Below are 22,086 nucleotides of genomic sequence, written 5' to 3' on the forward strand. Positions count from 1 at the left end.
TTGGGGGATCACGAATCAATTTAGAGAATGAAAACTGCCTAGCCCAGTGTGAAGCAATTGTAAGTTCCCCACTATCCTTCTCTCAGCATAGAGTTCCTGGACAAAGGACCATATAGTGGAACTTTCTTCTGCTTTGAATACACATCCCAGTCATGGTCCTGTGATCAGACAGCTGGGCAAGTCTGCACTGCATCCCCTGGGCACAGGAGACATACTCAGACATAGGCAGAGGTGACACCAGCTGCTCACCTTTGCTGGCCCTTGCTTGCAGGTCCCCACCAGCTCTTGCAGGCCTCCTAGGTGAAGAGCGGTGCATAGGGCTGCAGGTGAGGAAAACCATTACTGGAAATGCTTCAGGAATGCCTTCCTGACAAGTTCTCCCCGACAGCAGCAGGCGAAGGACACGTCCTTGGGTTAAAAGGATTTAGGGGCTCAGCAGATTTCTGGCAGGGCAAGTATCTGAGCTGCACTTATTTTTCCAGCCCTGTGTCCCATCTTCAAGATGTTATCAGCTGAAAAGAGCCAATGTTGCTTGTCTGCGGCAGGAAGCCAGGTCCTTCCCTGGAAAGTTAAGACTCAAAAAGAAGGAAGTTCCCATACCCTGACCCGGCCTTGGCCTCTGTTCCTCATCCCTATGCGTGCAGTGACCTCCCCTGCATTGTGGCCCCAGCCCTGGAATTCTCTGTCATGGAGATGGGAATTAGGGACACTTGCTGCCTCCTCTAATATCGCTGCAGCCCAAACCCCAGCCTTCATGTTGATTCAAAAGCTCTTTGATTTGACACAGTAGTGACAGCTTTTTCTGGAAAGGACAAGGGTGGTTTGGTCAGATCCATTATTCTGATTTTGGAATTGCTTCTTCTGGAAGCCTGGCCTCTCAGTTCTGTCCAGCCAGCAGGGCGCAGTCCCTCTGAACCACTCTCCTCCTGCCTCCAGGCGGACTCAGAACACAGCCACACTGTCTGCCCACCTGTCCCCAAACTTAAGGACAGAGACTCTCACGGAGAGAAAAGAGGGAAGACCGGGAGGCTGGTTGCCACAAGAATGCAGCCTGAGCCATTTTCTGACTCTTGGGTGTGGGAAGTTTGCCTGAGGTCAGAGGGGACAGGGTTGTTGAGCAAGTAATATGGCTCTATTTGGAAATCTCTGGGACCGAGTAACGATCTTTAAAAAACATGAACAACAGAGCACTAACACCATTGCAAGGAACCTTAGGGTTAAACATCCCTTGAGAGAGGATTGCTGTTAGAATCAATATGCAAATGCAGTTGTATTTAGCTAGGTATGGCCCCCTTTGAAGAAAAGCAGATATATGAAAATGGGATTTAAAAAAAAAAAACTAGATACATTGGGAGAAATTATTCCCATTACAAAAGGATTATTTGCTTTACCAAAGGATTCACTGCAGGGTTCCTTCTAAATAGCTCCCTTAGGCATTTAAAACAGGATCTGATTTACACAGTTTTTCAAGAATGCCTTTGTGTAAAGAAAGGCACACCTGTTAATGGATACAGAAATAGTTTTGCAGGGTTTTGTTTTCTAGTGTCTCACTATTTTTATGGAGAAATTTCTTACAGAAAATGTGATTACATAGATCTTTTGAACGGCTAGTTGTGTTTGTATTTTCGAATCTTAATAAGACTCTAGTCTTTTTTATGCTGATTTTTCAGTCTCAAGGCTGAGGAATAGGTGTGTATTCTTATATCTGAGCTGTTCAGGAGCTTAGTCTGCAAGGTGATCTACTTCTTTAGAATTGGTATTTAGCCAAAGTAAATTGCTTTCTTAAGAGAATGAGGAAGGACTCAGGAAAGTTAAAATTGGGTTTAAATTTACATAGGCTTCTTAATGTTACGTTCTGAAAAAAAGTTAAGAATTTTAAAAAATCATATTTGAACATAGTATTCTCTCATGAAATATTTTCCCCGATTGCCAGGTTAGGACTGTTAACAGAAAAGAGAACTGAGCTCAGGAGAGGAAAGAGGTTTGAATACAAGGTCATCTCGTGCCTTTGGGGAGCGGAGACTTTGTACCCTAACAACCCGATTTTTGTTGTGAGCTTTGAAGGGCTTCTATCCCAGCTCTCAGCCTCCTGCAACACCTGGGCTCTGTCAAAACTGGTTCAGAGCTAAAACCTGCTCTTTCCTTAAACCCTGCCCACCAGCCTGACAGCAGAAAAATGGGGCTTTTCATGATGCCCAGGCCCTGGCCCACCTGACCATTTAGAGAGTGCTGGCTCAGGCCGGAGAGAGCCCGTGCTGGCCCCAGATGTGGCCGTCACAGTTGCTCAGCTTCACCATTTCTTCTTTGTGTTTTGGGCACCGAGCTTCACTTTCTTGTGCCTCTGTTTCCTTATCTGTATAGTCATGATCTTTTAGGATTGTTCAAAAGGTTAAAAAATAGCGTTTAAACAGTACTAGCAGGGCTGGAGCAATAGCACAGTGGGTAGGGCGTTTGCCTTGCATACAGCCGACCCGGGTTCGAATTCCAGCATCCCATATGGTCCCCTGAGCACCGCCAGGAGTAATTTCTGAGTGCATGAGCCAGGAGTAACCCCTGTGCATTGCCAGGTGTGACTCAAAAACAAAACAAACAAACAAACAAAAAAACAGTACGAGCAAATTACATCTCAGTGATATTAGATCTGATTGGGTCAGGTTAGTAGTACTTTAACTTTCTGTGAAAAGTTTTCATTTTAAGATTGACTCCCAAGATTTCTGGGGACTTCTTATTTTGGTAAGGAAGAGACACCTACTTCTCTTCTCCCAAGTAGCCCTTTTCCTAAAGTAAGAATCTGGAAAAGAATGACTTTCCTCTCTGTAGCATATTCTTAAACACACTCTCACACACACACACCAGCTTGCTTTCCTAAAAACCCCGAGGCCATGCAATCTGGCCAGAAAAGAAAGAAAGCCATTCCAAGATATTTAATTGTACAGGGAGCTTACAGGATTGATCGAGAGCTTAGCTTTTTACAATAGTCCAGTGAATAAGAAATGCTCCTGACAAACGATCAATGATAGGATAATCACTCTTTATCCCCCTCCTCATTCTTACCTTCTTTCTTTCAGGAGAACAGGGTTCAGAAGTCAAAAATCTTTATAGACGCTGCTTTTAAATTAAGCAGAAAATAGACATTGACATATTTGTTAATCTCCCCTAAATCATTACCAGGGCTGACTGCTTTGCTGTACAAGGAGAGAGGGACCCGGGAGTGCTAGACAAGGGTCTAACTGGCTTAGGAGCAGCGGCCTTTTATTTTTAGAAAATAAAATTTAGAGAACTCTTTTTTTTTGTCTTCTCCTCACACCCCCCTCCCTTGAAACAAAGAATACAAATCCCCGAGTTTCTCATGTGCATTTAAATATACTTTCATGCTCTTTATCTGTCTTTTCCTTGCTTTGATGCCTTTTGGAGGTAGGTCTTGAACTGTGATCAGAGGAATTACTGAAGGAATCAGACAAGGCAGTCTTAGGAAGACGGTCTGTGATCTTCCTGCTCTCACTGGGGCCAGAGCATTATAGGTATTTGTTCTTTCTTTCAAAGCTCTAGAATAGCTTGGTTGGGTAGGTGAGACCTTTTTTAAATCAAGGCCAGGTTTGTCTGTCCTTCCAGCTAGGTAAATCCATGGCTCTGTTCCCAGAATGCTCTCTTCCTTCTCCTTTTGCAACCAAGATTGAACCATGTATTTTTGTTGGTTTTGGTTTGGTTTGGTGGGGGTCACACCTGACAGTCCTTGGGGGCTACTCTGCTGAGGAAATGTATGTGGTAGTAGGATTTGAACCCCAGCTTCCTGCTCACAAAGTATATGCTTAGCCCATTGAACTGCTTCCCTTGCCCCCCCAGCCTTGCTTTCGTCGTCTAAAAAAAGAAACCAAACTCTTCAGCTGATTTTCCTCCCTTGCCTGTTACTGAGATACCTCTTTTCTTATTTTCCAGAGTAGAGCAGATTGTTAAAACCAAAGATGATGAATTTGTGCAACAACTTGGAAAAGACTCAGTAACTTGGGATCAGAGCGAAAGTATCTGGCACACAGCCAAACTTTCCGTTGGATGCAGTTGATAGGAAAGTTATAAGATCAGTACAAGGACGTGTGCATTTTTCTCCGATTACCTACTGTTAATATCTGGTCCCGTTTGCTGTATTATTTCCGCATATTTCTGTGCTTATGTTGCTCTCTCCAGAAGCATTTGCATTTACTTTGAACCATTTGAAAATTTTGTGACAGGATGCTCTTGATTCATCTATTTTTTTCTGCCCCAACCCCTAAAATAAAGCATTTTCCCAAGTAGTCTTTTTCCTAGAGAAAGAAAAGTGTAGTGTCCTTATAGTCTAAGGATGGTCTTATCTCAGGGGGAAAAAAAGTCACCTTCCTCCCATCAGTTCTCCAAGCAGATCCCACTAGAATAGCTGGGCCTTCATCTCCTCTCCTGGTCATCATGCTCTTTACCAGCCTTGCAAAGAAAGCCACTTGGAGGCCCCGAGAAATAGTGCAGCAGGTAGGGCATTGAACTTGCACACAGTTGACCTGGGTTCGATTCCTGGAATCCCGTATGGTCCCCTGAGCACTACCAGGAGTAATTTCTGCGTGCAGAGCCAGGAGTAACTGCCGAATATCGCCCAGTGTGACTCAAAAAGAAAAAAAAAAAGCCGTTTGGGGTCAGTGATGGCCTATATGGGAAAGCCCAAGAAGAGTTTCACTCCCATCAGTTTCATTTGTTCCTTTTTTGATTGGTATTGTTTTGGAGCCACACCTGGGGATCACTCTTGGCAAGCTCTGGGGACTATATGGGGGTTGTGGGGATCCACCCAGGTTGGCCATGTGCAAAGCAAACACCCTACCCACTGTACTCTCTGGCCCCTGTTTGTTCCTTTTTGCTATCTTTTAAAGGCTTTATTTCTATTTCATATTCATTTTTTATAGATCCTAATGCACCATTCTTTGTTTCACTTTAGTGTTTTCACAACTTCTGTAGGTTTTTCCCCCTGAGGAAACACTATAGTGCCAGTTCCTCTTTTCACAGGAATGTTCCAGTGCTGTTGGTGTTGTGTCAAGTGCAAAGGGACAATGAAATTATAGTGCAGGGGAATCCCAGCATCACGTAGTGGACAGGGATACGCACACAGACGGTCATTTCAGGTTGAAGATAGTAGTGGCCTTTAGAGTGTGGGATGGTGTTGGACACTCAGAAGCTTCATAAAAGTGAAAGTAGGTACTGGAGTTACAGCCTTGTCCAATTAACGTGTGTTTATGTAGAGTACTTACGGCTCACTCCGCACAGCCCAAGGCTGTTTATGGCATATGAGACACAGTGGCATCAAAAGCCAGGCCCGTTCCCAGACAGGCCTGGGACTTGAAATAAACCTTCCCTTCACCTGTGCTCATGTATTTACTTTTCAGTTTTGGCAACAGCATCTCAGGGTGTCCTGCACACCAGGAGCCGTCACCTCGTGCTCCTTCCACTAGATTCACTTCTCTTCATGAGGCAGGCTGCTAAATTTTCAGTATTGATTGCAAGTCCCATTGTGAGAGTAATTAGGAAGAACAGCACAATGTAGCAGCACTTCCACTGGGATACTATCGATTGGGGGGTGGGGGTCTTCATTATTAAGACCCCCTAGTTTCCAGTGGGGTGAGTGAGGGTACTGTGTGCCCACCAGCTCAGGATTCCTGGTGCACTGTGTGGTCTACCTTTCTCTCCCCTCTCCCTTCTCTCTTAGCCGCCATATGAAAATATCTTTGTCATTTTGATCAGGGATTGGCTTTGGCCAGCCCTGAAACGAAGGCCCAGTCATTCCTCTGCGCTGGCAGGAGACACACTGATACGGCTCTAGTTTGATTTAATTCTACCGATTTCAGGTGAATCCTGTCCAAACCTGAGCTCAGAAGCCGTGCAGCCGCGTGTGACTGTAGAAGTCATTCAGGCTCCTGGGGTGGGCAAGCACCTGGTGTGGACTTAGGAGAAGAGGGCTCAAGTGGTGCTCCGCACTCCACCCCCCCCCCCCTCAACTTCACTGACCCAGATCTCCCACGTGGGTTTGTGTTCTTGGGGCAGGGGTGGCGGACTGGCTGTTGGTCAGAGGACGAGAGCTGCCTGGGGAGGGCCAGGTCAGGAGAGTACCGTTGCTCAGCACTGAGACCAGTGAAGCTGGGGGCCTGGGCCTGGCTAGCAGGGAGCTTCCAGGGACCAGAGCTTCTGCAGAGCAGTTCCTGGTCACCGCCGAATGTGACAGGCAGGTTTATTTAATTGCAGGCACCCCGGAGTTAAGTGCAGCTGAGCGGAAGGAGCTAGAGAACAAGTTGAAGGAGCGGGAGGAATTCCTAATTCCCATTTACCATCAGGTGGCCGTGCAGTTTGCTGACTTGCACGACACGCCGGGCCGCATGCAGGAAAAGGGTGTTATTAACGTAAGTAGAGCTGCTGCCACTTCCCTGGACTTGTCAGAGGCCCACGAGGGAGCGTGTGTGGGCGCCTCGTGCACGTGGGCTCCCAGCAGGGAGCTAAGAAGGCGGGGCTAGAACAGCTTCTACACAGAAACCACTTTCTATTGTTGTTTAAGGTTTTTTTAATTGGGGTGGGAAAAAAGTTGGGGGGCTGCACCCAAGTGGTGCATGGGAACCATGTGACACAGAGGTCAAGTCCAAGCCTCTTGCATTGCAAAGCATATATTCGACCCCTTGAGTTGTCTCCCCAGCCCTTTGTTATAAAATAATAAATAACTTTTTCCTTTTTCTATATCCATGATCATCTTTCACCAATTTCGGATTTAGGTGACCATGGAGCCCTTGAGAGGCACACTATGTTGTACTGAGGAGAAACTGAGTCATTTTGGTCTCCTTTGGGGTTAACTCGTGTTTGATTGATGAATGAGCTGTTCCAGCCATCTGCTCATCATCTATTGCTGACTTGAAACCAGCCTAGGAATTCACAGCATCCCTTCATGTCTCAGCGGCATGTGGGGGCCATCGCTGGCATGGGGGCTCCCCACAAGATCCTACACTGTGAGGGAAACTTGTTGGAGAGTAGGTGCCCACAGAGTTGGCTTTGAGCCAGGCCCAGAGCAGGGATTGGGGTTGGAATGACTTATTATTTTTCTGAACATAGGACATCCTTGATTGGAAAACATCCCGAACCTTCTTCTACTGGCGGTTGAGGCGGCTCCTGCTGGAAGATCTGGTCAAGAAGAAAATCCACAATGCCAACCCCGAACTGACGGATGGCCAGATCCAGGCCATGTTGAGACGCTGGTTTGTGGAAGTGGAAGGAACGGTAAAGGTAGGTGGGCTTCCTGGCATCCTCCTGAGCACTGCAGGGCTGTCATCTAAGAGTCCCTGGCTTCTGAGGACTTACACCCAAATGTTAACTGGCACTATTTCATTTGGGTCATTCCTGTTAGTGCTCAGGGAATCAAACCCAGGTCAGTTATCACTTGTAAGGCCAGTGCACTACCTGCTATACTGTCTATCCAGCCCCTTGCCTGCACTCCTGCTCTGTTTCCTCCCCGCCCCCCGCCCATATTAACATCACACGCGTTGTTGCAGGGAGGGTGTCTCCTTTGAAGAATCCCTCGATTCTTCAGCAAATCCCGTGAATACTTTACATCCCAGAGCTTGTGCAGTAGCACGGTCCTGCCCCTGGCCACCCAGTCCTCACCAGCCTGAGCAGCGCAGCCAGTCAGCGGTTCTAGACAGAATCAGGCAGGTGGCTCCAGTGGCAGGGCCCAGGCCAGGCTCTGGGTTTGGTCCCCAGCAGAGCATGTTCCCCTTGTGCTGTGTGTGTGGGAGTGAGCTGAGGGATTAGGTTGGATACTAGGACTCCAAGGAAGGTTCCAGGTGAGAGCATGGTCCACGGCCTGATCCCAAGAGATGATGCAGCAGAGGTCTGCTCTTCCCAAACCTGGCCGATTCTCCTGGAGCCTTTTGGGAATGCACTGAGCAGTAAGTGAGTTTTTTCCCCCCCACCATTTGTTTTGGAGCCCATACCCAGCAGTGCTCAGGAGTTACTACTGGCTCTGCTTGAGGGCAACCATGTGGTGCCAAGGTTTGTGTCAGTGGAATGCCGGGCAACTACCTAAACCCTGTACCATCTCGCCAGCCCCTCTGAGTTTGCTTCAGGAAGACCAGCTGGGGGCTGGGGGAGGTGGGATCAATGGGGCAGGACAAGATAGTCACTCAGGCAGAGCCTCCAGGACTAGCACCCAAGCTCTGCTTTCCGATTTGAGCTGAGAGGAAGTGTGCACACAGTCTGCAAGGTTACCAAGTGTCCATGGGTTGCCGAGGTGAGGACAAGTGATCAGGCTCCACTTCCTACACAGACCTTGTGTATTACAGTTCTATTCCCGTTCGTTTTTACTGAGAAAACGAAGGAAACCAACCCTTATCGGCAGTGTTAACCGTAGATGCTGGGAATGTATCTGTTTCTTTTTCTGGGAGCTCTGGGGTAAAAACTCACTTGCTGCTTGTCTCCATGGCAGGTGAGGCCTCCTGCCTCTCCCAGGCAGGGCTAAAGTCTCTGCTCGTTGTTCTCAGGGATCCGTCCCAGATCTGCCGACAGTTTGCAAGCCAGTGAGTCCGGTGCTTCTAAGAGTCACCTCTGTGTCGGTCTGCCCATTTCTTTACAATTGAAAAGCTTCTTTGGATAAATATTTCACTTGTGCAGTGGGGGAGTGCAGCCTGTGCGACACTTGGTTCAGGCTGAGGTCAGTGTGTGGCATCATAATTGAGTGAGACAATTTTGTCAGTGGCTACTGGAGGCTTCTAGTGGAAGTTGGCATTGAAAGTCACACAAGTGTAAAATAGGAGGTTGTTCTCCAGTTCAGAGCGGCCGGCCAGGTAAATGGAGTGTGTGTGTGTGTGTGTGTGTGTGGCCAGGAGAGGCCCTGCTGCCTTCCTACCACATTAGTCACTAATGGACATGCATGGCCTCAGTGGGCACGGGCACGAGGGGAAGGAATAGCTTCCCTCCAAGCATGAAGGAAATAGACAGTTGCTTCTCCATGTCCTGCTCCCACGACAGTGTCCGAGAAATAGGTCGTTGCCATTTCCTCCTGGAAATAACTATTTCCTGGTCGGAAATCAGTGCAGAACTCTGGCCTGACCCAGAACTCGGGAGGAAGCTACCTTAGGACCCACGAGAGACAGCAGCTCTCGGTCCAGGACGACAATGCTGGGTGCTCCTCAGTGTGTGCCAGGGAAATGGGAACTTAACATAGCGGCTACTTTTGTTTCTGGAACCGGCTTTGCACGCTGCTGTAACCACTCTCCCTGCTGTGGTGAAGGCGGACTTTCAGCTGTAGGCTGCTCACTGTGCTTTGCTCCCAAAGACTTTGGTGTGTTTGGGGGCCACAGCAATGCTCAGGGCGTGGTGCTGGGATTCGAACCTGGGTCAACCACGGGCCAGGCAAGTGCCTTCATCTCTGGGCCCAGGTTGTAGATTTTATTGTTTTTGTTTTTGTTTTTGTTTTTGGGTCACACCTGGCAATGCACAGGGGTTACTCCTGGCTCATGCACTCAGGAATTACTCCTGGCGATGCTCAGGGGACCATATGGGATGCTGGGAATCGAACCCGGGTCGGCCGCGTGCAAGGCAAATGCCCTACCAGCTGTGCTATCGCTCCAGCCCCAGGTTGTAGATTTTAAATAATGAAAGCAAGTGTGGAACACAAAGCATGGTGTGCAGCAGACACCCAAAGGATGCCAGTTGCTTCCTTCTCTCTAGGACCACATGTTAGGAGGTAAAATCTATGATGGGAGATGCCAGAGCATTTGATGGGCCTAAGTTCTGGGTGCAGTCCCTTGAAAAGAAAATTGACAAAGGGGCCAGAGCCCTAGTGCAGTGGGTAGGCCACTTGCCTTGCACACAGCTGGCCCGTGTTCCATCCCTAGCACCCTACATGGTTCCCCAAGCATCACCAGTGTGACTTCCCAACACAGAGTTTAAGGGACAGAGCCTAAACTTTCAGGAGTGGCTCCCAAACAAAATTTGATCGAGGTGTGTCACTTTCACTTCACAACCTGGGCAGGAGGGGGCTTGGTGCTTGGAGTACAGCAGACTCTCAGGAAATGGCCTTTGATTTGGCTTGTTCTACTCTATCCACAACCTAGGATGTCTGATGCATTCTTATTTTCTGGATTTCCACATGAGAGGGGTAATCAAAGATGCCTCCTTGGGCTGTTGGCCCAGGTTCAAGCCCCAGTATTGCATATGGTTCCCCGAATACCACCAGGAATGACCCCTGAGCACATAACGAGCAGTACCCCTGAGCATTGCCGGGTGTGGCACAGTCCCCCTCACCTCTACAGAAGAGTCAAGGAAATCCTGATACATGAAGAGAGTCGAGGGCATTAATATATAGTTAATGTTTCCTTGAGAATGTCTTTAAATTAAAAATTATATGAATAATAAAATTATTATTAGCACCAATTAGAACTAGGGACATACAGCTTAGTAAATCCTAAGACAAAAACTTAACCAGGGGCTGGAGTGATAGCACAGTGGGTAGGGCGTTTGCCTTGCATGCAGCCAACCTGGATTCGATCTCCGGCACCCCATATGGTCCCCCAAGCACTGCCAGGAGTAATTCCCGACTGCAGAGCCAGGAGTAACCCCTAAGCATTGCCAGGTCTGACCCAAAAAGCAAAAAAAAAAGAGAGAGGCTCCCATGAGTGATAAGCACTGTAGCTAGGGTCACTGAAGTGCCACTGTCCCAAGGTGGTAATGGGTAGGTCTGAGGCAGCCAGCAGGGGAGAGATACTGAGCCTGGAGAGTATTACTTGGCCCTGGGCAGGCTCCCCTCCCCCAGATCACAAGTGGATGACCAGCTCGTTACTGTAGGGCATGTCATCAGGCCTCACATTCTCCTGGCTGTGCCCTGGCCCTTCATGCCATTGAGCAAGGAGGCTCAGCAGCCATCAGAAGCTTAGAAATGAAACTTTTCAAATAGCTCATTTAGGTTTTATAAGATACGCTAATTACTACATGACAACTAGTGAAGCTGAGTAGTACGGGCGATAGTAATCTGCTGACACAGACAAAGTATCTGCTGAACATTTATTGGCATTAAAAATGTTCTGATTGGAGTGTCAGACATATGACAACAGGCCTGTCATAAAGTTGCCCAGCATTTCACGTTTGCTTCAGTTCACACCAGGAACCATCAGCCACATTTTCATAACTTTATGGGAATGGGGGTTAGCTCGATCTGGATGTCTGGAAGGATGGCTCACGGCTCTTTGCTAAGGGGGCAAAGAAGAAACTGTAGACTCTCGGTACAGCTTCTCTGCGGTGGGGCAAGTTAGCTCCCTTCCAGCAGTTGTGTTCAGTGCCCCCATCTGCGACTAAGCATGCCTTCCAACAGGATCTGTTCCTCCTTTGCCACCGTGTTGATCTAAACTTTGGGGGGGGGGGGCGGCAGGGAGGGGCTGGTAGTGATCATCCAGTTTTAGTTTGAACAGTAAATCTTTCGTATAATGAGCCCGTATTTTCAAAGGAGATACTTTAGAACAACAGCTCAAACTTGGAGTGTACTGCTCTAATCCTGTCTGGGAACTTTAATGTTTAAACACCTAGCACATTCTGTGACTGCAGGAGGGAAGGCAGAGGAGTTTTCTCTGGAGGGTAGCTGGCTTTCCAGTCTGAGCATCGTTAGAAGCAGGCATCTCGTTAGCTAATACATTACACCAATCAAGGAGAGTTATCTTAAGCCACAATTAATCTGCTCCCTGGCATATGTTGATAGGAAAGCATCATGCTGTTTCTTAATTAAAAGCAAACGGATTAAAAATGATTAATAAGAGTATTAAATATTCTCCTAAACGAAAGGCTTTGGGATTCTTGAGTAAATCTAGCCTTTTTTTTTTTTTTCATTCTGAGCCCAAGAAGCATTCATTGTTTTGTTTTTTCCTCCTGCAAACCCCTCCTAAGTAGGGGCATGTGCTTCTTAAAGTGTTGCTCACATAACTGACTGCGGAGGTCAGAGAAAATTCACCACCAGTCAAGGGTTTCTGAACACGCAGTGACCACAGATTAGTTCCCAGCCACTCACATAGTGAAGCCAAGGCGTTCCTGGCAGTACTTGCCCGTGTCCTTGAGCAAAAAGGGGTGGTGAGTGGGAGAAGTCCAAGCTAGAGTCCAGTGTTGGAGGGGGAAATATCAGCGTTCGTCTTTTGTCTGTGGGGTATGCGGGAGCCAAGGTTTAGTTAAGATGACCAGTCCGTTGTCAGTTACTTAACAGTCCCCTCACAGCGGAGCCAGCAGTCGTGACCAAGACACAGAACAAGAGCCCTGCTCTGCCCCTTCACCTGTGAAGGGTGCCTGAAGAAGCACTGGGGACAGGGAAGCCAACGCCACCTAATCAACAGTCACAACCAACTCACCAGCACTTTGGAGTAGGGGGTACTTATACATACATAGTTTTGAAAGACTTGGAATGGAAAATTCAGATGCCTCGCAGTGCCATGACTGCCCCTTGAAGGTTGATGGACACCGATGCAGGCCCCAGTCAGCTGCAGGCCTGGCACCTTGACTTCTGTGCTGCTTTCTTGAGCCCCATCTCAAGCCTCAGAGAGTCCCTAATGCACCCACCTATTAAATTACAGAGCCAAACTCATTGTCATTCTGACTTTGACTTCGTTAGTGATAACAGAGAAGGATAGCGCACCTTTAAATGACGAGCTTTGTGTTTAATTACCCAAACAAAATGACATAAATATGAATGAGCTCTAATGGTGGTACTTGGTTTTCCGGAAGCCATTAACAAAACGATTCCTAAATGATTTGTAAAGAAAATGAGAGGAGAGGAGAGCAAGGAGAAGGCTATTAGGTTTCTAACACGCTCCTGAGTTATTATGTAGTCAACCACCTAGGAGATACTCAGCCCAATGATCTTGAAAAAGGGAGGCAAGAGGTGGTTTATGGAGTCTTTCCAGGTTCGAGATATCTTGACCCTTTTGAATGCTAGCATAGGAAGTAAAATGGGGATTCCGTTTCTAACCCAGTGGCTCTACCTGTCCATCCCCCTCTCCATGAACCAAACAGGAGACTCCACAACTGTGCAGGTTCCCTGAAAGTATGTGTGCGTGCAGGGTCCTGGCCAAACAGGAGACTCCACAGCGGCGCAATAGTTACATTCTAGGAATTGTGTCTGGGTTCCCTGAAACTGTGTGTGTGTGTGTATGTGTGTGTGTGTGTGTGTGTGTGCGTGCGCGCACCTGTGCTGGAGGGAGGGGAGGATCAGAAACACACCCAGTAGGGTCCTTGCGGTGCTCGGAGGATTGTCCCTCATACTGGGGGTTGAATCAGTCAGCCACAAGCAAGACAAGTGCCTTATCCTCTGTACTTTCTCTCCGGCCCTACACGTTTCCCCTTTTAAGTACCTACTAAATCGCCTTCCCCTGCCAGTTAGCTCTTCATTACACGATTTGGGCTCTTAGGCCCGTTTCTCTCACATGGTTACATTTTCTCAGCTCAGCGACTAGCCTTCTGTGTGACAGGAGAGTGGGAGCACCAAATGGCGCCTGAACCACACAGTGCCCCTCCAAAGGGGAGGGAATCCTGGGCCTCCTGTTAGCTCAGCACGCACAGTAACAGAATCATGAACAACTTTTGTTTTGGGAGTCACCTGGCGGTGACTGGTAATAACCCTGGCGGGGTGCATGCAGGTAATAACCCTGGCGGGGTACTTGCCCACAGTACTATCACTCCAGCACTGAGCAGGTTTTGGGGTACTTGCTCCAGTTATGGAGTAACCTGGTGTCCAGCCCTGGTATTTGAGCGGGAGTCCTCTCTTTGCAGGCCTATGTTTGGGACAATAACAAGGATCTGGTGGAGTGGCTGGAGAAGCAGCTGACTGAGGAAGATGGCGTCCGCTCAGTAATTGAGGAAAACATCAAATACATCAGCAGAGACTATGTCCTCAAGCAGATCCGCAGGTGAGACCCGGAGTGGGAACTCATTTCTTTGGGATGAGGGCTTTCAGACACTGCCTGACAGTCTTTGTACTTCTACTTAAGACTACTGTTGTTGGGCCAGAGTGATGGGGACAGCGGCGAGGGCTCCATCCTCAGCATCCCATATGGTCCCGCAAGCCCAGTAGGACTGATCCCTAAGTGCAGAGCCAGGAGAAGCCAAGAGCACTGCTGGGGGGGGGGGATGTTGACCCACAGATAAAAATAGAACCCTGAAGCCCAATTCTTTCTCAGCTACTGGCCCCAGGGGCACTTAGTTCATTTGCCCCACAATTACCTCCAAATGCAGAAACTCAGCCAGAAGAACAGTTGTGTGAGGGAGGGCAACCTAGGACACTACCTCCTTCCTTCCCCGCCCAGTGCCAACTGTGTTCTAGAGCTTTCCCCACAGAATAGGGGTGGGCTTTTTCCATTTTTTTATTTTTTATATTTTTGACTTCACACAGCCAACCCGGGTTCGATTCCTCCACCCCTCTCAGAGAGCCTGGCAAGCTACCGAGAGTATCCTGCCTGCATGGCAGAGCTTGGCAAGCTACTCGTGGCATATTCGATATGACAGAAACAGTAACAACAAGTCTCACAGGGAGATGTTACTGGTGCCCGCTCAAGCAAATCGATGAGCAACAGGATGACAGTGATACAGTGATTATTGGCTTGTTGGATTACACCCAGCAATGCTTAGGAGTTACTCCTGGCTCTGCACTCAGGAATTATGCCTGGCAGTACTTGGGGGACCATATGGGATGCCGGGGATTGGACCTGGGTTGGCCACATGCAAGGCAAACGCCCTCTCCACTAGACTATGGTTTTGATCCCTCCCCTACCTTCAGCTTTTTATCTGGAAATATTTCCCTTACCGAAAAGCTGTCAAGCTGAAAGCAAACAGTAGTACAAAGATCAAGTATGAGGTTAAATGTGTGTCTGCTTGCTCTCTCTCTTTCTTATAAGTTACATAACTCGGCCCTTTACTCCCAATACTTTGGTGTGTATTTGCTAACAGGGACTGCCTCTTCTATAACCACAGTAAAATGGTCCATTTGAGTACATTGAACATGGCTAGAACATTGCTGGTTTTGAGCTCAGCTGCCCTGGGGCCTGGTCACAAGGACCACAGCTGGAGACATCTGGTCCATCTATCCCACCTGATGCTCGTTTTGATCACGTAGTTAAAATGTGACTCAGTTCCTCTACTGGGAGTCACTTGCTGCAGCTCTGGGCAGTTCTTAAGCTAACTTGATCGAGGTGCCTCTGCCACTCTCTCCCCTTCACTCCTGTTTTCCTCTCCAGTTTGGTCCAGGCCAATCCCGAAGTTGCCATGGATTCCATCGTCCATATGACCCAACACATCTCACCCACTCAGCGAGCAGAAGTTGTCCGGATCCTTTCTACGATGGATTCCCCTTCAACGTAGGAAGAGCTTCCTACCCCTCCCCACCCAGTCCCACCCACCTGCCCCTGGCCTCAAGGGCTCAAGCTGGAAACCTGTGACCGGAAGGCGCCAGAGACCCAGCACTGGAATCACAGTGGCATTTTGATTCCCAGAGCCCCGCTCCAGCCCACCAGCCACACCTCCGAGGTCCAGTATTTATATCCCCGGGACTCGGGCCCTCTCCCTGGGAAGGCAATGACGGGTACACACGAGTACCACGAGGTCTTACTACACACAGCAGCTCTCCGGCCTCATGAGCCTGCTGCCGTAGCAGCAGAGGAGGGCTGGCGTGAGGCCCAGCGCCAGGTCTGGGGACAGGAAAGCACCTCTGCTTGCCTGTGTCTTTGCTCCCACATTCGTCCCAGCCCACAGCAGGCACAAGAGAGGGATCATTCTGCCTCCATCACACCACACGGTACCTCCGCGCTCCACTGGAACTCTAAGAGTGAAACCCTAATCCCAGCAGCACCGGAAGGAGACAGGCCTCAAGCTTGGTTCCGTCCTCACAGAACAAACGGAAAGCTCTGGCCGCAGGGAGCAGGGGCCCACGGTCTTGCCCGGAGCTGTTAGGACTCGGCACTCTCCAGGGCGGCCCTCCCAGTCCCTTTTGGGTCTTGTATTCCAAGAATGTATATGGGCGGCAGGGCTCCCCCCTGCTCTGACACGCCACCACACCGGGAACTGGCCTTCCGCAGTGGGGGCCTACGTCTCGGGAACATGGAACCCACAAGACCTGAGACATAGCCACAACTCGCCATGGTGCTGCTGTCTCCCTGCTTCCTCGCCAGCCAGCGGCAGGGGCCTCTTCCACACGTGAGAGAGTTTATTTTCAACACCCACTTTATCCCAGGAACAAGCTTACCGGGTGCCCCATTGGTTCTCCTGAAACAAGAGTGGCAGGTGGTTGGGGCTGGGGGAGCATCCGGTTCCTGCAGTGCAGCTAATTGCATTTGTCACCGGTGACCAAGGAGGAAATCACTAAGATATTTTAGAAGCAGTGGTGTGACCGCTTCTGTCCAAGCTACCATTGCGAACCTTAACCCTCTAGTTCACACACAGGAAAGCGCTGCAGATGGACTGGTGCGATCGCCGCCATTCAAAACTGCGAATGGGCACCACGGGGATGGAGGCCTGGCTTTAGGGGGTACCCTCGAAGAAGGCGGGAGTGGTGGGGCCCCACTCTCAGCCCAGGAAGCAGCACTCGCCATGACTGCTTTCAGCCCTGAGCAGGTGATTCCACTCCACATTCTGCATTCCGCACGCCCGGGTGGCCAGGACTGGAAAGCAGCCCCGGCAACGCCATCAAGGCAGAATGGACTGCCCTTGTTTACCTCTCTCCCTCCACCCCCGCCCCGCACCAAATTATGACACACTAAATGAAGGTTTCTCTCTGGAACTGCCCACATTGGTCACAAAGCAGCCCCCACTTTCTCGCCAATTCCGTGGACATGTTCCCCGAGGAGCCAGATGGATTCTTTTCACGTTTTGTTGAAATAAACCTCCACCTTTGTAGAAGAGTCACCGTTTGTCATTTCAGCCCATGCCCAAGTCCCCGTCTTGGCCCCCTTTCAGCAGGAGTGCAGTGACAGGTGAACCCCAGCTCCCCCACAGAGAACAGAACCAGTGGGCCCATGAAAGGGCTCGCGTTCTCTTGCTGAGACAGTCTCTCTCTAGAGAAAGAGATATGGGGGCTTTGGCAGTTCCCAATCTCACCAGCCTGGCCAGTTCCATGGGGGTGTTTGTCCGGAGGTTGAACCACACTCAGGGTGCTCTGAGCTTTGAGCTCTGGGCTTGCAGGAATTTGTGGGGGGTTCTGAGGTAAGCAACTAGCTAACCATTTTAAGAGGTCATTTCTAGCCACTTTGATGGAGAAGTTTTATTTATTTTTGGACCGCACCTGGTGATGCTCGGGGGTTATTCCTGGCAGTGCTTGGAGGACCATATGGGATGCTAGGGATTGAGCCCTGGTCAGCCGGGTGCAAGGCAAACACCCTACCCACTATCACTCGGCCCCAGAAGTTTTAGATTCTTTGAGCAGTTGAGCCCCTTACTGGAATTTGTTTTCAGGGCACTCCTGGCTCTGTGCCCAGGATCAAACCTGGTCTCCCACCTGCAGGGTGTGCACTCTCTGAGCTAGCTCTGGAGTCTGAATGCTAATTTTGAGCAAAAAAAAGGGCGGGGGTGGGGGGGTTGGCTTCATCCCTCCAGTCTCTCTGGCAATCTCTGCAGTGGTGCAGGACCAAACACCCTTCTCTGAGGACCTGTCGTGAAAGGTCCCAGACACAACAAGTGGCCTTGCTGATTAGAAGTATGGTACACGTCAGTCTCTGTGGGACATGCGGTGAAGCTGAGACACTCAGAAAGGAATCCTGTGGAAACCTTTGGAGGCCAGAAGCCTGCAGGTGGGAGTCTTAGTCGGAGGGAGCCACAGGCCTTTTCCATCCTCCCAAAGCAGACAGGTGCGCACTGACCCCAGGCATGGGTCACACAACCAGCACCTGTGGGTGCTCAAGGGAAAGGAGAGTCTTGATGGGACAGACTCTGCCCTCAAAGAAGTATTTTAACTTCCACTGACATTACTATAGGGGCAATGGCAGGGGCTGGAGAGATGGTATTTGATCCCTGAGCCTGCCAGGAGTAATTTCTGAGTGCAGAACCAGAAGTAAATCCCTGAGCACTGATGGGTGTGGTTCAAGCTCCCACCCACCCCTCCAAAAGTATATATAAACTTGGGGATAGATGCAAGTGCCTGGGGACCCCCCCTTCCTGTTCTTCCAATGTGCGAGGCTGAAGCCAGGCCCACAGAGGGGCAGGGTAGTGAACCTGCACCTTAAACCTGACTTCTTGAGGGTCTGTGCACACAGGGGGTAACACTTGGGCCTCCAGAGCCCCCCAGTGAGGCCAAGTGCACGGGCTGGCCAGCGCCTGACAGGCCTGCAGCTGGGAGAGCGAGGTGGAGGTTTGCAGCTATTCAAGGGACACCCACCGGGGCGAAGACAGCACAGCACAGGAGGGTGGACAGGGGAGTGTAAGGAAGCAAGAGATCCTGAAGATCCTAAATGCTGAGCCAGCGGACAAGGTATGTGCTGGAGAGAATGCACAGAAAGGCCGCATAGAAAGCCGGCAAATGGTCTTGTGTAGGAAGGGCACGGCCCTGCGTGCCAAGAAATCAGGCCCCAAGCTGGGGCAGTGAGCCCGGAAAGTGGGGGCGGTAGGGTGGCAGGAGGTACCGAAGTGCATGTGACTTCAGTCCTGTCGTGTGCTTTCTAGCCTAGGTGACAAAGGTCACTGCCCTCGGCTTTCTGCTTTGGCTTGTGGGCCACACCTAGAAGTGCTCAGGGGACCATGTATGGTCTGGGGATAAAATAAATGATTTAACTACGCCTGGTTTTCTGATGGCGAGGAGCTTCACCAGCCCAGGAAGTAGGCTACCTCCTGCTGGCCCCAAGCCCCAGTGGTCTGGAGTGCTATTTTCACACGGGACATCCAGGTTCAATCCTGAGCACTATATGGTTGCCCGAGCTCTGAGAAGAGTAGCCCTGAGCATTGCTCTGTGGAGCCCAAAAACAAAAAGGAAAAAATGACAAAGTGAACATGGCATGTCCAGAAATGTGTTTGTGCAAGTGAAGCACTTCCCCAGGGCTCCATCAAAGGGCAGGATGAGGACACATCCTGGCACTACCTAGTGGGCTTAACCCAGTAGGAACTGGGGGTGACAAGGCAGACCCAATCCCAGAGGGGTGGCATGATGGACCTAAACCCAAACATCTGGTTCTCTGGCTGCCTTGGGTGGACAGGAAGGAGTGGTGAGGAGAGACTGAAGCAGCTTAAGAGGTCCAAATGCCAAACTGGGATGAAGCTAAGAGGCCCATCTTCTCCATCCCCACTTCACGGGCTCAGATATCTGGTCCCTTATGAAACTGGCCAGTTCTTGACAGAATTGTGGATAACAAGACCCTCAGAGGGACTTACTGAAGAACTTCCTGAAGAAGTTAATGAGGGAGGCTGGAGCGATAGCACAGCGGGTAGGGTGCTTGCATGCGGCTGACCCAGGTTCGATTCCCAGCATCCCATATGATCCCCCAAGCACCGACAGGAGTAATTCCTGAGTGCAGAGTCAGGAGTAACCCCTGTGCATCGCTGGGTGTGACCCAAAAAGCAAAAAAATAATAATAATAATAATGAGGAATGCAGAGATGAGGATTCGCAGTCAATTCTCAGTATATCAGGCTTCTCCATCTCTCTCTGAGATGACGGACCTTCCTGGGGAGTCAGCTGAGAAGCAGCACCCCCCTCTGAGAGCAGGATCTGAGGGTGTCTAGCACTGGGTTACATACACGTTCGGTGCAAGGGACACTGAGAAAAATGCTAGGATCTGGTGTTTGTAACTTCCCCAGTCCCCTAAATCCAATGTTGGCACCCACTTCTTGGGGTTGATGGTATTTGGAGATGGAGGCATTGGGTGTTGCTTAAGTTCTGGGGCAGGAGTGGGGGTGCTTGAAGGCGATGGAGAGGGAGCTGACTCCCCAGCCTCAAGCAGCCTCCAGAACGGAATCTTTGCTCTTTATAAGAGCTCAGTCTGTGAGCCACTGTTCCATCAGCCCCAAAGCACTAAAATAAAGAATGCAACCAGAAGTGGGGTGCTGCTCTAGTGGACACAACTGGCTCCAGAGGGGGTGTATCTCATCGTTGGAGAGCTCAGGACCTCCACCAGACCCCAGAGTGCACAGACAAAAGCATTTCCTCAAGCCAAGGACATCCACTCCTGCCACTTTTGGTGAGCAAGACTGGGCATCCTAACTGAGCAGGTAGCTAAGAAAATAAAATAAAAGCCACCCAAGTCAGAAAAGAGCACACTCGCAAATGACATTTTATAGACGGAAAACCAAAAAATCACATACACACATACACACAAAACATTTGATCAGGGGATGTTGGTTTTATGGGCCTATACCCAGCAGTGTTTGGGGGATCGGCTCTATGCAAGGCAAGTGCCTTATATACTACCCTTAAGCCCCCAAAGCACTTTTTGCGGTTTTGGGGTGTCACTCAGGTGCTTTGGGGATCAAATCCAGATCAGTTATGTGCAAGGCAAGCACCCTAACTGATGTATTAGACCTCCAGCTCCCCCAAACCACTTTTAGTCAATGAACTTAGTAGAGTTCAAGATAGAGCATCATGATATAGAAGAATCAGCTGCATTTCTCTCTATTCAAATAATGGGCTACTGGGAAGAGAAATGAAGAAAACAAACCCATTTACTATTGAAAAGAGTAAAATAGCTAAGAATAAGTTAGCTATTTTATAACCAAGGAGGTGAGAGATAGCCACAGTGAAAACAGCTGCATTGGTGAAGGAAACAGAAGCTGCACCATCAGACGGTTATGCTCATGGATCGGGAGGATTAATATTGCCAAGTTGTCCAAATAACCCAAAGTGATCAACATTCTTGGTGACCCTATCAAAACTCCAATGACATTTTTTCCTCATAGAAATAAGGTAAACAAAATTATAACATTAAAAAGAATGTTTTTAGGGGCTGGAGCAATAGCACAGCAGGTAGGGCGTTTGCCTTGCACGCAGTCGACCCGGGTTCGATTCCCAGCATCCCATATGGTCCCCTGAGCACCACCAGGAGTAATTCCTGAGTGCAGAGCTAGGAGTAACCCCTGTGCATCGCCAGGTGTGATACAAAAAGCAAAAAAACACCCAGCTAACAAAAGTAATACTGAAAAAACACAAAAGCTATGGACACACATTTTCTGGTTTCAGAAAAAGATTACAACTTATTATCAAAATTGTTAAGTATGGGGCTGAAGTGATAGCACAGCAGATAGGGCGTTTGCCTAGCATGCAGCCCGGGTTTGAATCCCAGCATCCCATATGGTCCCCTAAGCACCACCAGGAGTAATTCCTGAGTGCAGAGCCAGGAATAACCCCTGTGCATCACCGGGTGTGACCCAAAAAGCAAAAAGAAATTGTAAAGTATTTGGCATAAAGTCTAACACGCAGATCAGAGAAGCAGAAACAAGAACCCTACAGACGCTCATGCGTCACTCGGCATTTCCTCGGTGACAGACCTCATCGCCAGTGAGGCTCCCAAGAGGCTGCACTGTCCGGGACAGTGCAGTGTGATGTTCTCTGGAACGCTCACACATGGCGATGAAAGTGCCTAATGACATTTCTCAGAAGGCAGCCCTGTCACCAAGCATGCTTGTATGGTCAATTAACTATGGCAAAGCAGCCAAGAACTTACAATGGGAAAGGAGAGTCTTCTCAATGACCAATACTGGGTAAAGGACCACCACACGCAAAAGAATGGAAATAAAGACTAGTTTATCAGACACAAAAACCAATTCCAAATGAATCAAAGGTTTAAAAACCTGAAACCATAGAACTTAGAGGGAAACAAAGGCAGGTAGCCCCCTGACATTGGTCTTGGCAATTATTTTGGATAAGACGCTGAAGACAAAGGTAACAAAAGCAGAAAAAAGTGGGATTCTGATTTTGAAAGCTGCCTGGGCTGGAGAGACAGTCCAGCACACTGGGTTTTGTGTGTAGCTGAGCTGGGTTCAATCCCTGGCCCTGCATAGGGTCCCCGAAGCACCACCAGGAGTGAACCCTGAGCACCACTAGGTATGGCCTCAAATTAAAAAAAAAAAAAAAAAGCTTAAAAGGGGGGTGTGTGAATTA

General features: G+C 49.3%; 1 protein-coding gene across 9 annotated transcripts in view; it reads left to right on the top strand.

Annotated features, from left to right (window-relative positions):
• The window catches only part of ACACA (acetyl-CoA carboxylase alpha), a 322,844-nt gene extending 305,934 nt beyond the window's left edge, over positions 1–16,910 (top strand). For all 9 annotated transcript variants that reach the window (XM_055130189.1, XM_004608595.2, XM_055130190.1 and 6 more), the window contains 4 exons: positions 6,253–6,407; positions 7,105–7,275; positions 13,792–13,928; positions 15,252–16,910. In XM_055130189.1, the coding sequence (XP_054986164.1) occupies positions 6,253–6,407; positions 7,105–7,275; positions 13,792–13,928; positions 15,252–15,375 (587 nt within the window). In that variant the 3' untranslated portion in view covers positions 15,376–16,910. The remainder of the gene's footprint in view (positions 1–6,252; positions 6,408–7,104; positions 7,276–13,791; positions 13,929–15,251) is intronic.
• The last annotated feature ends 5,176 nt before the right edge of the window (positions 16,911–22,086 follow it).

The sequence above is a fragment of the Sorex araneus genome, chromosome 3 (genome assembly GCF_027595985.1).
Source record: "Sorex araneus isolate mSorAra2 chromosome 3, mSorAra2.pri, whole genome shotgun sequence".
In the NCBI taxonomy this organism is placed as follows: domain Eukaryota; kingdom Metazoa; phylum Chordata; class Mammalia; order Eulipotyphla; family Soricidae; genus Sorex; species Sorex araneus.